The following is a 12745-nucleotide window of genomic DNA, read 5'->3' as shown; positions in this document are numbered from 1 at the left end:
AGCAAGGCAGGCGAGGCAAGGCCAGACGCGCCAGTGGGAGCGATAGTGGAGGTGGTTGAGGGCCAAACTGCAAAACTAAAACCTTGAGGTGTCGTCGACAAGCCACCAGACGAGAGAGGTGAGGTGCAGGTTTCTGGTTTTGGAGGAGATCTGATCCTCGGTGGGCGGTGTCGCCTCGGAGGATGACCGACGTGTTTCTCGACCAGAGTCCAGAGCCTAGTGAAAAGAGTGTGAGTGGTGTTGAGTGTCAATGCCCATTGGTTTGGGCGTGTATTGGGTTTTGCGCGCAACTACTGTGTGTAGAGACTACGGATACACACACTACACGCATATCCATCCGAACATGGGCTTCAACTATTTTGAGAAGTGGCTCCGTCCCCCAGGAACATGGCCGACGGGCGTGCATCTGCATCGGCCAGTGCGAGGTCCATTGCATGGATTGACGGGGTCGGGGCATTGCAACAGCGGGCGGGCGGTAGCGTTTCCAGGCGTCTCTACAGGCGCGTTTGTGAGGGCAGCACCGCTGAGCAGAATCAAACAGGGCAGAAATTCTCTTTCTCTGCCTCTTTTTTTTTATTTTTTTTTTTATTTTTACCCTTTCCTGACATCGCCACGAGTCATTGCGGGCCGCATGTTGTGGGCGGCCGTCCTGCCGGAAGTTGACCGAGCTGGGTGAGCTGTGAGATGAGATTGAGCGAGTGAAAGAGAGAGTGAGTGAACACGGTACTTGCTGCAGATACAAGTGACTTGCATTATGTAAGATGGAGATGTACGTACTGACAGTGTGCCTTAGGTAAGCGCCTTAGATAAGCAGAGAGAGAACCTTGAGGGAACAGAAAAGCCCAGACCACCTCTGTCTTCCGGAAGCGGGCCGGGAATACCGCAAGATGCCAAAGTATCCCACCACTCTGTTTAGCGCGAGAGCTACTTCTCGTCCCTTGCGTTAGTTATCCCCCCGGCGCGGCACTTCCATTGGATCGGTGATGTGACGGCAATGGCACTCACTGGATGAACGCAACTCCCGAGTGGGGGGCAGCACTTCAGCACAGCATCATTACTAAGGTTCTCTCCTCACGCTGTTGAGGTGCAGCCTCTCTGCCTCCATCCTGACGGTATCTTTTCCCCCCTTCACAGTTCGTTCGGTCAACGTCCGATATTTTGCACCCCCCTTCATCCCCCACCCCGCCCTGCACGAGATCCTCCTCCGCAAGCGATCGTCCACTGAACGAAATCGTGGGGTTGGGCCTTCTCCTCTGGAACCACCAGGGCCCAAAATCCGGAGAAGAGGCAAGCGAGAGGCGCTGCTGCGGCGGCCTGCATCCATCCTTCGACCTACCCCGTGGAGGATTTGTGCAACCCCGCGATTGCTGCTGCTGCTGCCGCTGCTGTTGAGAAGCAGAGAGAAGACGACGACGGCAGGAAAAGAGTGAGGCGACGGGGGAGGCGACGTGGTGTGATTGCGTGTCGGAAATAGGGGGCGAACACAGACACTTGGACAAAAAAAACTTTTTTTTCTCTCTCTTCATTTCATCTCAATCCAGCATTTGAACAACTCAATTGCTACAAACCCACGCCGCGCTCCCCTTTTCTGGCGCCCGCAACCGCGTTCGAACGAAAGCCGTCACCCCCGGCCCAGATCTTCTGTCTCTGAGAAGTCTTACCCCGGGAAAATGGTCGACTTCAACGCCTACTATCTGCTGACTATTGTTGTTATCGCGTGCGGGTCTATCCCCAAGGGTGAGTCTGCCCCCTCTGCCCCCCAGCCCATTGTGCGGTCAGGTCGGGTCACCGCATACGCGACCGTGATCTGTCACCTTCTCCACCGCAAACCCTTCTCCTCCTCCGTTCGCGGTGTGCATGTCCATGTGTGAGTGAGTGTGCTGATGGGTCCAACAACACAGGCTACGATGAGGGTGGCTTCAGTGCGTCCACGGGCCTGACCTCCTTCAAGGAGGACTTTGGCCTCGTGTCGAGTCTGTGGAAGGGCAACGAGTCTGGCCTCGCCGACCGCAAGGCCAACATCTCGTCGTTTGGCGTCCTCGGCGCCGCCTTTGGCTCCATCATCGCCCTCGCCCTCAACGACAGGCTCGGCCGCTTGCGCTCATGGCAGGTCTTCATCGCCGTGTGGATGACGGGCGTCCTGATGCAGGTCTTCTCCTCCGGCATCCTCGGCCTCATGCTCTTCGCCCGTATCTGGGGCGGCCTCGGCGCCGGCGGTCTCACCGTCGTCGCGCCGCTCTACCTGTCAGAGATCGCGCCGGCCAAGTCGCGCGGCATGGTCGTTAGCATCTACATGGTCATCCTGCTATCGTTCCTGACCATTGGTGAGCCTAAATCCCCCATCCATCAACCCTCGGGACTTGCCCGGTCCCTCGGCGAACATCCGACTGACCGGCTCCCGCGCCAGGTTTCTTCATCAACTACGCCGCCAACGCGACGCTAGCGGCCACTAGGATGCAGTACCGCCTCGTCATCGCGATCCCCCTCATCCCCGTCGGCCTGGCCTTCGCCGCCTCCTTCTTCCTCGCCGACACCCCGCGCTGGCTCGCCTCCCGGGACCGCGGCGAAGAGGCCCTCGCCGTGCTCGCCAAGCTCCGCCACTCGGACCGCTCCGACCCGACCCTGTCCCTCGAGTTCGACGAGATCCACGAGCAGCTCCGCTCCCGCCAGCAGATCCTCGCCGACACCTCCACCCTCGCCCTCGTCAAGGAGATCGCAACGGTCCCCACCTACCGCACCCGCTTCCTCCTCGGCGCCGTCATGCAGACCGTCGCCCAGTGGTCCGGCGGCAACGGCATCACCTACTACATCCCCGAGATCTTCCGCTACGCCGGCGTCGTCGGCGACAACACCTCCCTCATCACCAGCGGCGCCTACGGCGCCGTCAAGCTCGTCTTCACCATGGTCTTCACCTGGGGCCTCGTCGACGTCTTCGGCCGCCGCCGCTGCTTCATGACCGGCCTCGCCCTACAGTGCATCACCCACGTCTACATGGCCGTCTACATGGGCATCTGGATCGACGGCACCAACAAGCCCGCCTCCGACGCCGCCATCGCCTCCGTCTTTGTGTACGCCGTCGGCTGGTCCATCGGCCTGTGCACCGTGCAGTACCTCTACGGCACCGAGATCTACCCCACCCGCATCCGCAGCGTGTGTTACGCGACCAACATGTCGCTGCACTGGTTCTTCCAGTTCGCCGTCGTGCGCACGACGCCCAACATGTTCGTCACCCTCGACGTGTGGGGCGCGTACGTCTTCTGGGCGTGCGTGTGCGCCGTCGGGCTGGTCGTGCTGGGGCTGTGGGCGCCCGAGACGAAGGGCATCCCGATGGAGCGCATGGAGGAGCTGTTCAGCGGGCCGTGGTGGATGGGCTGGCGGGCGAGCGTCGACTTGGAGGGGAGCGAGACGAAGCCGTTTGGGAGGGGGAGTTCGTCCGGGAAGGACTCGTCTGGGAGGGGCTCGGAAAAAGGGCCGTTTGTCCACGATCGAAAGACGGATGTCTGATTACCTCGGTGTTTTGAGTATTCTTTCCTTGTAGAAACGTTTGTACCATTCCTAATTGATATCCCTTTTACGACTTCACCACATGTTTGGCACTTGTCTCGTCTCCGGTGCTCAACCCGTTCAGCCGGAGTCGGACCGGCTTAAAGTGGGTCTGTCCGGCCAGACAACTTCCGCGAATTTTGAACTGTGCTTCCGTGGCTTGAAGGAACTGCTTGACGCACTGCACATTGCATCCATATTTGTTCCGTTAAACGACGGATTATAAAAACGACAGCCATTTTTCTCATCGGCGTCACTTCATTCAGACTCCGGAAATAAAAATTTGTAGCATCGTCACGCAAGCTCGTCTCCCGACCCAACAAAAACGACACTGTCAAATAGTTCCGTAAGGCAGAAATTGGAAATGTGTTGTTCGACTTGGCGACAGACACCAGCATGACGCATAATGCGTGTCTCTTGGCGTTTCCTGCCCATGTCAAGGATACCTACCTATCAGGAAGGAAGAGAATTACTGCCCGACTAAAAGTGTTGGTTCATATGAGCCAGGGTGTGACGCACTCTTATTTTGACGTCTTGTTACATTATGCGATTGACTGACGTTGTGTTGGGTATACTAGCGCTTTGTGTAGGTTGTAGCCTCTCCTTGGGACTATGATTCTTCAATGTTGGCTGGTTCTCTTTGCGCGTACAATTTCTTGATCTGAGAAACGCATATAACTACCATTGACAAGGAGTTGGGTTTGTTCACCGTCACTCATTCTGATTTTCTGAATTTTGGTCTTGTATCATCGTTAGTTTCTGACTATAATGCTGGACTGAGCGTAATTTTCAATAATAACCTGCGCGTACACTTGAGGAGCATATTCGGTGCCGCTCATGGACACCGCTTCAACACATGGCAGGTGCTCCGTATAAAAACAGCTTAGAGAACGATGTAAGTAGCCTCTAATCATCGACGCGGCCGCCGATTGAATACGATTCTTTTTTGGGACAGTCTGCTTTTATTCTCATTTCGGCATCTTTCCATGCTTGCAAAACCACGTACCTCAACTGCGAGGCAACCGGAACCATCTCAGAACGGCCTTGAATACGTAAAATCAAACTTCTTCTGCAACCCAGCCCGATCAGCCATGCTCTTCGTCACAGCCTCGTCACGCTGCGCGCAGAACTCAGGCGCAGCCACCCGCGCCAGCCCAACCGCCCGCGCGCCCTTGACCAGCAGCGACGTGTGCGGCTGCTGCCTCGTCGCGTACGCCCTGAACGCCTGCGTAAGCACAGCCGTGCGCAGCTCTCTTGCTGCATCAAAATCCGGAATCTCCTTCGTGAGGTAGTAACAGTCCTCGCTATCTCCTGTCAGCCGCAACCCAACACACATCATCGTCAGCAAAAACTCACCAGGCCTGGTTCGCTCCCTGCCCGAGATGCACACTCGTCGGGTGCACCGCGTCCCCGACCATGACGCACCGGCCCGAGTACCACTGTTCCGGCTCGAGCTCAGGGCGGTCGTAGATGCCGTATTTGATGAGCCGCTCCGCCGAGGCGACCATCCCCAACACGACGGGGTCCCAGTTCTTGGCCTGCAGCATCTCGGCCATCTTCTCCTTCTCGGCGGCGCGCTTCTCGTCGCCGAAGAGGCCCCAGGCGGCTTCCTCCTCGGTGTTGCCCGGGAGTGTCAGCCCCCAGGACGTCTTGTCGTGGGTGATGGGGTAACTGATGATGTGGCTGAGCTCGCCGTACCAGTTCCGCGCGCCGGGGGTGTTGCGGAATGCTTCGGGCGTGGGGGAAATGCCCGCAGTCTGTCTTGTGGTTAGTGTTCATGATATGAGGAAGGTCAGAGAGTCTGCTCACCTGCGTCAGTCCCGTGAATGATGGCGTCCCCTCCTCAATCCCCCCTCGCGCCAGCAACAACCTCCTCGTCGCCGCCTTCAACCCATCACACCCCACCAGGAAACACCCGGTCTCCTGTCTCCCCCCTTCAAAGAACGCAGTCACGCTATCCTCTCCCTCCTGAATCTGCTCCAGCTTCCAGCCCTCCCGTACCTCCACCCCGCTCTCCACCGCCAACTCCCGCAACCACTCCGTGACCAGCGTCCGCTTGACGCCGACCGCCGGCTGCCCGTACCGCTTCGCAAACTCCGTCGGCACGTCAGAGCGGCCGAGGACCTCCCCCGACGCCTTGTAGTCGCACAGCTCGAGCACAGGCGGGCCGTTCTGGAGAAGCCAGTCGGGTACGGGCCCGATCAGGTTGAGCACCTTGAGCCCGTTGGGGCAGATCATCAGGGACGCGCCGACGTCCGCCGGCGCCGGGGAGCGCTCGAAGATGATCGGGGCGTAGCCTTTCTGTTTGAGCAGGCAGGCGACTACCGGCCCGGCCATGCCGCAGCCTATGATGAGGACCTTGGGTGAAGACATTATGAATCGTGTCACCGAGTAAGTACGCGATGTTGGGGCCTGGATGTGGACTTTTGGACAAGGTCTCCTCGTGATACACCTCCGTTGTTGAGACAGAAGCTGCCAGGTCGTAGAGACTACGTCAGACAAGGTTGTGGTCTGTTCTCGTCCCCGCCAGACGCTCGCTCCCGCGGTTTCTCGGAATCGGAAGAGAAGACTACGGCTACGTCTACGTCACCTGACTCGCGAACACGGCGACTCCCCAACGCCCGTGAAACCCGCGGAAACCTACTTAGATAACAGCACCACAGGCGGCCGGGTATAACTCTAAGGTTTTCAGGGTCCCCGCTTAGGTTGTCAGAGACGTGGCGGCGGGAGAGTTCTTCGCTGCATCAATCCGAACCGGCGGGTCAGACAGTCTGTATCGCCCTGAACTAGTCGAGACAGTGCTCTGCCCGTCGTGCGCCTGGGCTGTAGCCTGCATGCGCTTGCGAGGCTAGACCAATGTCTAATCCGACTGCGTAGATTACTGATCCGAGTGCGCGGCTTCTACTCGAAGCGCTAGGACTTTGACATCGGGGCTTGTCCCGACATCCGGGCACACAGACTGTCAGTTTCTAATACGAAAAAGGCTTGTACCCGAGCTAGCGCACGTGTGAATCGGAGATTGGATGCGAGATTGCTACGCTTCCCCCATGCTACGGAAGTCCGCAGGGACCAGTGGCTCAAAACCCTTTACGCCCACCCCTCTCGTATATAGCAGTAATCCCTTTCACTTATATTCTTAAACGGTTAACGTGGTTCATCAGTCAGCCGGCCGGACCAGTCAGCCGGACGTTTTTTTCTAAACACTCTTACGTCCAAATCACTTAAACCTTTGACGCGTAAAATCTCAACAACCATAATGCCAATCTACACCCAAGAAGACAAAGTCATTCTCGCAATTGAAGCGATCCGATCGACACGCGCTACAGGTAATAACTTAAGCATTTCGCATGCTGCAAAAACCTATAGTATCCTAAAGAGCACCTTAGCTGATAGAATAAACAACTAACTGCAACGCAAACAAGCTCAACCCTAACGATATAAACTCAATCTGATTAAAGAGAAAACACTTTTCTAATATGTTATTAAACAGGATTCCAGAGGATTTCCTTTCCGCCTCAGTGGTGTGGAAGATATAGCTAATCTCCTGCTGAGAGCGCGTAATAGCGAGCCTGTTGGCAAGTGATAGGCTAGGCGGTTTGTGGACTCACAGCCTACTCTGAAAACCAAGTTTAATCGTCCATATAATTATTAAAGGGCTCTTTAAGAAGATCCTGAGGTTATATCAAAGTGGTTTACACTATTATGCAACATAATAGCTAAGTATAGCATCTAAGAGGGGGACCTATATAATTTTGATGAAACTGGCTTTATGATGGGTATGATCACTATGTTAATAGTGGTTATATATGCTGATTAACGCAGCAAAGCAAAGTCTGTCCAGCCTAGCAACTATGAATAGGCTATAGTTATTAAATATATTAATTTAGGTGGGTGGTGCATCCCTCTGTTTATAATTGTTAAGGGTGTATATCACCTTACTAGTTAGACTATGGAATCAGGTTTTCTAGGTAACTAGGTGATTAAACCTACTGCTAATAGATAGACAAATAATTAGATAGGTCTTAACTAGATTAAACACTTTAATAAACACACTAAGAACCAAACGAAGGGCGTCTACTAGATGCTTATTATTAATAGCTATAAGAGCTATTTATCAGCTGAATTCAATAATTACTATAAGCAGAACAATATTATAACTATTAGTATGCCTGCATATTTATTATATCTACTACAGCTATTAGATATCACCCTTTATTCGCCTTTAAAACGCGCATATAGTGATGAAATCAACTAATTCATCAGAGCCTCTATAAATCACATCACTAAGTCTGAGTTCTTTATTACCTTCCACTAGGCCCATAATAAGGTTTTTAATAAAGAAAACATCAGGTCTGCTTTCTAAGGCGCTGGAATTTCACCATAGGACCTAGACCATATCATCAAAAAGCTTGATATATATTTACAGACGCCTACACCTCCTATAGCCAACCCTTCAACACCTCTACTTTAGCAGTTACAAACGCCCTCTAACCTATAACAAACTATCTCACAGTCTAACTTTATTAAAAGTTATATCTCTATTTATTAAAGAAGCTTACTAACACTAATTATTACTGCAGTTAAGCAATTATTAAAGGGTGTATAGGTAATAGCGCACTTAATCACTATTTTGACTGATCAGCTTTATACCCTTAAGGATATAAATATAGCACTTGCTACGCGCTAGAGGGCTAAAAGAACGCAGGTCTAGCTTAGAGGGGCACTTAGTATAGAGGAATCTTAGGTTTTGCTTGAAGGGAAACAAAAAGGGAAACGTCCAGCACCTCAAGAGGATAACGAGGGGGGTCCATCAAAGAGAGCCCAGCCAGCTTAGAGACGCTGTGGTATGTGTGGTGAGACTGGGCATAACGCGCGAACCTATTCCAAAGATGTCGAACCCTCAGGAGATTCTGATAGCGACAACTAATAGTTGATTTAATGCGTTGTGGTTGAGAAATACTAGATGTTGTTGTGTATGTGGGAAAAAAACGTCCAGCTGACTGGTCCGGCTGGCTGACTGATAAACCACGTTATATATATATATATATTATACTTACTTTACTTTTATATTAATTATTATTAATATTAAGTTTTAATTATTTATATTAAAACATTATATATTAATTATTAGCTATAGATTACTAAATACTAATTATTAGCTATAGATAACTACTAATTATCTATCTATATTAGTTATTAAGTATTATTTTTTAGAATTATCTTTTTTATTATTATTTATTAAGCTTTAAATATAAGATATTTATTTTTAACTATTAAATACTTAATATTAAATATTAAATATTATTTATTTCTGATTGGCTATTATTTTATTGTATATTATATATTATATATTTATATTAATTATGAAGTATTAAAATATAAATATTCTTTATAAAATACTAGCTAATAAGCTTTTTTTAATACTTGTAAACTATTACTTATTAGTTGTTAACTATTAAGTATTAAATACTTAATATTAATTATTAGTTATTAAGTTTTAATCTTTAGTAATAATATATTATTTGTTAACTATTAACTATTAACTATTAACTATTAGTTAACTTAGTTAATTAGCTAAGCTAGCTAGGCTGGCTACGCTGGCTAGACTGGCTACGCTGGAGGTAGCCCCAGCGGGGCCTGTGCAGGGCCCTCACAGCCAATAGGGCCCTAGGCCCCACAACACAGGCCAATAGATTTAAAGGTTCTTTCCCCCATTTTACAGGGGTTTTAGCCAATACATTTGAAGGTTCTTTCCCCCACTTTACAGGGGTCTTAGCTAATACATTTAGAGGTTCTTTTACAACTAATCATTTTCGCCTAATTGGGACGAGGTCTAAGGGTAGCAGATTGAGGGTTGTGTAGGTGGTTAAATATAACCTTTCTTCTGAAAGGTATTAGTAAGTAGTAATTAATAGTATATAGAAGTATATATACTTTTAGTATTTTAGTTAGTAATATCTATAAGATATATAAGACTTTTTATAAAATAGTAGAAGGTTCGAAGCTTAATTAAGTAGAAAAGTAACTATATAACTTTCCTAATATCCTTATTATTAAATATATTATTATTTAAGTCTATAGGAAGCTATATAGTTTAAGTCAACTACTATATAGCTTAAGTAAGCTTAATAGGCTACTAAGTAAGCTAAGTAAGCTTAATAATATAGATAATTAGGTTTATATATTTATACTTCTTAGGGGTATTAATAGGAGTGTTTATACTTATATATATAAAGTTAATAAGTATTATATATAGTTATATAGGAAGGAAGATTACTAGTAATAAAAGTATAATTAGCTCCTTTATTACTATAGAGATAGTTAGTATAAAAGCTTATGCTAAAAATATATACTTCTGTTAGCACAGGTATAAGCGTATTCAGGGGCGTGGTATATGCGCCTATATAGTATAAGGTTATAGATGTGGTAATGATATGATAAAAGGTAATAATTCTGAGCATTTATGAGCATTTAATTGTATAGATAAGAATAAGGGAACAGATGTATTGTGATGAGTCTGGTTGTTGTTGTTCGCAGGTTGCATCCTCTAGTAGGGAAAAGTGAGGGGAAAGATAACCTGAAACGTAACCTGCTAGACTGCTAATTACATAAGGTGCTTACGTAACTATACGTATTACATAATCAATATTATAGTAATAAGTTATAATAAATCAAGTATTTTTATATAAGGTTTTATACCTTAAACTTTATTAGTTTATTTTATATAGAATATTAAAGTAAGTTTAGCGTTATTATTATTCTTATATTATTATTATTAAAAAAGAATGTTATATGTTAACATAAATAATTATAAAAACGAATACATATTTATAAATAAATAAGTATTTAGTTAAACTAAAGCTTTTATAGTTATAAATAAGATTAGATAAGAGTATAGCTAGAGTTTTAAGTAGTCATACTATGTTACTAACCTTATTAAGAACTAATAAAGATATATTAGTATTATACTTAAATATATGTTAGTAATATATAAAAGTATAATAAATAATAGAGAGAAAAATATATAAAAAATAAGGTTATACTATATAGTAATATATATAAATCTTTACTTATTAGATTATCATTTTAACAAGGAAAAAAAAATAGAAACTAGTATAAGTAGGAGATTAATAAATAGCTATTAAAGAGGTTTATATATATAATTAACTAATTAGATACGTTTATTTAAGCGAGGGCACTACTATACGCACTCACACTAGCCGTAGCTATAGGAAAAAAAGGGTTTTGAGCCACTGGTCCCTGCGGACTTCCGTATATGCTGCGGTTTAAACTTTCTGGCTCTGCATATCGTACAAGTGGGCGGTCGGCAACCTCAACAACTCCGACGAGAACACAACTGCTGCGGACAAGTTCCCACCGCAGCGCAACTCACCGTCTATCCCTTCAAACCATGGACTTGTCCACAATACACACAAGCTTCGTGCCTGAAACCCGCCCGCTCCGCAGCCCCTCCAGCCCTTGCCCAACATCGTCGAGCGTCTCCCCCACGACACGGTACCGCAGCGGCCTCACATCCCCCGCCCCCACGAGCGCGGCCACCTCCCTGGTCCACGCGGCCGCGAACTCCCGGTCCGCCGGGGATGCCCCGCACTTGTACGGCGCGACCCAATCAACGGCGGATCCGAAGGCGCTCATCGCGAAGACCCAGGACGGCCGGACCGCGCGGCGCGAGTGGCTTGCGATCGGGAAGCTGTCGAGCGCGACGTAGCGGCCGCCGGCGGCGCCGAGGGCCTCGTAGCAGATGCGCATGGAGTCTGGCGTGGTGATGCAGTCGGCGGCGTGGGCGAGGCGGTCGGCGGTGAGGGCGCGGATGTCGGCGGCGCAGGTTGGTGAGGTGTAGTCCAAGGCGGCGGCGGCGCCGGTGGATTTGACGAGGGGGAAGTTGTGCGGGGAGCAGGTGACGATGGGGATGAAGCCGCACCTGGGGAGGTTAGGTTGTTTGGTTGTGAGAAGCGGGGGAGGATGGCTTACTGTCTTAGTAGTTGGATCATGAAGAGGCCGGACGCGGTGCTGCCGCCGTATATCAATACATGTCGATCGCCATCTGCAGGCGCGGTCTTGAGCTTCATGGTGTTGTGAAGGACCATGCCGCCTGTGAGGAGACCGCAAGGGAATGTTGCGGCCTCTTGGAAGGAGATGGTGTCTGGTATGCGGAAGAGCAGATGCTCTTCGGCGACGACGTACTCCGCGAATGCACCCGTGGCTTCGTCATTGTTGTTATATCCAAAGGCCACGCCGCACACTCGGTCTCCTGGTCGTATGTCTGAGGACACATCTGTGCCTTTTGACATGACGATGCCGGCGAAGTCGAGGCCGGCCATTGAGCCTTGCGGCATGCCGGCCTGCACCATCTTGGCGTCTGACGGATTCAAGCCGACGCATGCTGTTTTGACGAGGACATTTGTTGGTGATAGATTTGGTGTTGTGAGCGTGACTACAGTTGCTGTTCCTGGGCTCTGGACGACTATTGCCCTCCTCGCTTTCGACGGTTGTGTCATGGTTTGTGAAGATAACTCTTAGTACTTCGTTGCAACCGGTAAAGTGTCGAGAACATTCTCGTAGTGATGCAGGTAAAGACAGACTTACACAAACTACTCGTCCGTTCTTCCCTCATCACGGATAAGAATTCCGTCGGGAGGCTTGTCTGAGCCGAATCGCCGTCGTGCTCCACAGTCCCTCCGAACAACACTACGATTCAGCAATGCTCCCTGAATACTGACATGAAGTCGCCATCTGAACACTACGAAATAACAGCTCCGACGGCGAGTTTACAAGAGACCCCCTCGCATAATGAGACGGGCCTAGCTACCCCCCCGCTGACTCGTGGATTAATCCCCACCCGCGCTTCACTCTGTAGCCAACGAACGCACCTGGCCAGGTACCCATTCTCTAAGGTTTGTCCCACCCCCCATTGATCTGGAAACTTTCAAAGTTGCATCTCAGCTGTAAAGACTAGCAATTAGAGTTAGAATCGGTTGTACCGGCGGGTTTCTTTCTCAATGCGCTTCTCGGGGTAACGACACGTACGCTGCAACATGGACACTAAGTCGCGAGAACGATCGTCAATGATACTTTCGGGCAAAACCTTCCCATACTATTGGGACGAATAATATCGGATGGCAGGGTAAGGTGTGCAAAGAGAGGGAGAAAACGTGCTGTAGACTTGTGCGTAAATGTTTCC

General features: G+C 49.2%; 3 protein-coding genes across 3 annotated transcripts; 1 reads left to right on the top strand and 2 right to left on the bottom strand.

Annotated features, from left to right (window-relative positions):
• Nucleotides 1-1670: 1670 nt before the first annotated feature.
• On the top strand, nucleotides 1671-3504 carry qa-y-1 (Quinate permease; the record flags this gene model as incomplete). The annotated part of the gene is made up of 3 exons (XM_037325728.1): nucleotides 1671-1737; nucleotides 1902-2324; nucleotides 2408-3504. 3 exons carry the CDS (start codon nucleotides 1671-1673, stop codon nucleotides 3502-3504), a joined length of 1587 nt encoding a protein of 528 aa, XP_037175885.1.
• Nucleotides 3505-4576: 1072 nt separating this feature from the next.
• xlnD-1 (3-hydroxybenzoate 6-hydroxylase 1) lies at nucleotides 4577-5916 on the bottom strand (the record flags this gene model as incomplete). The annotated part of the gene is made up of 3 exons (XM_037325727.1): nucleotides 4577-4847; nucleotides 4900-5300; nucleotides 5353-5916. The coding sequence occupies 3 exons, from the start codon at nucleotides 5914-5916 to the stop codon at nucleotides 4577-4579; spliced, it is 1236 nt and encodes a 411-aa protein (XP_037175884.1).
• A 5031-nt stretch (nucleotides 5917-10947) lies between these two features.
• Nucleotides 10948-12062, bottom strand: lepG-0 (Trans-enoyl reductase lepG; the record flags this gene model as incomplete). The annotated part of the gene is made up of 2 exons (XM_037325726.1): nucleotides 10948-11485; nucleotides 11536-12062. 2 exons carry the CDS (start codon nucleotides 12060-12062, stop codon nucleotides 10948-10950), a joined length of 1065 nt encoding a protein of 354 aa, XP_037174911.1.
• Between the last annotated feature and the right edge of the window lie 683 nt (nucleotides 12063-12745).

This window comes from Colletotrichum aenigma, assembly GCF_013390185.1.
Source record: "Colletotrichum aenigma strain Cg56 chromosome Unknown KSG_Cg56_contig07, whole genome shotgun sequence".
NCBI classification, from domain to species: Eukaryota; Fungi; Ascomycota; class Sordariomycetes; order Glomerellales; family Glomerellaceae; genus Colletotrichum; species Colletotrichum aenigma.
This window is presented reverse-complemented; position numbering and strand designations above follow the sequence as displayed.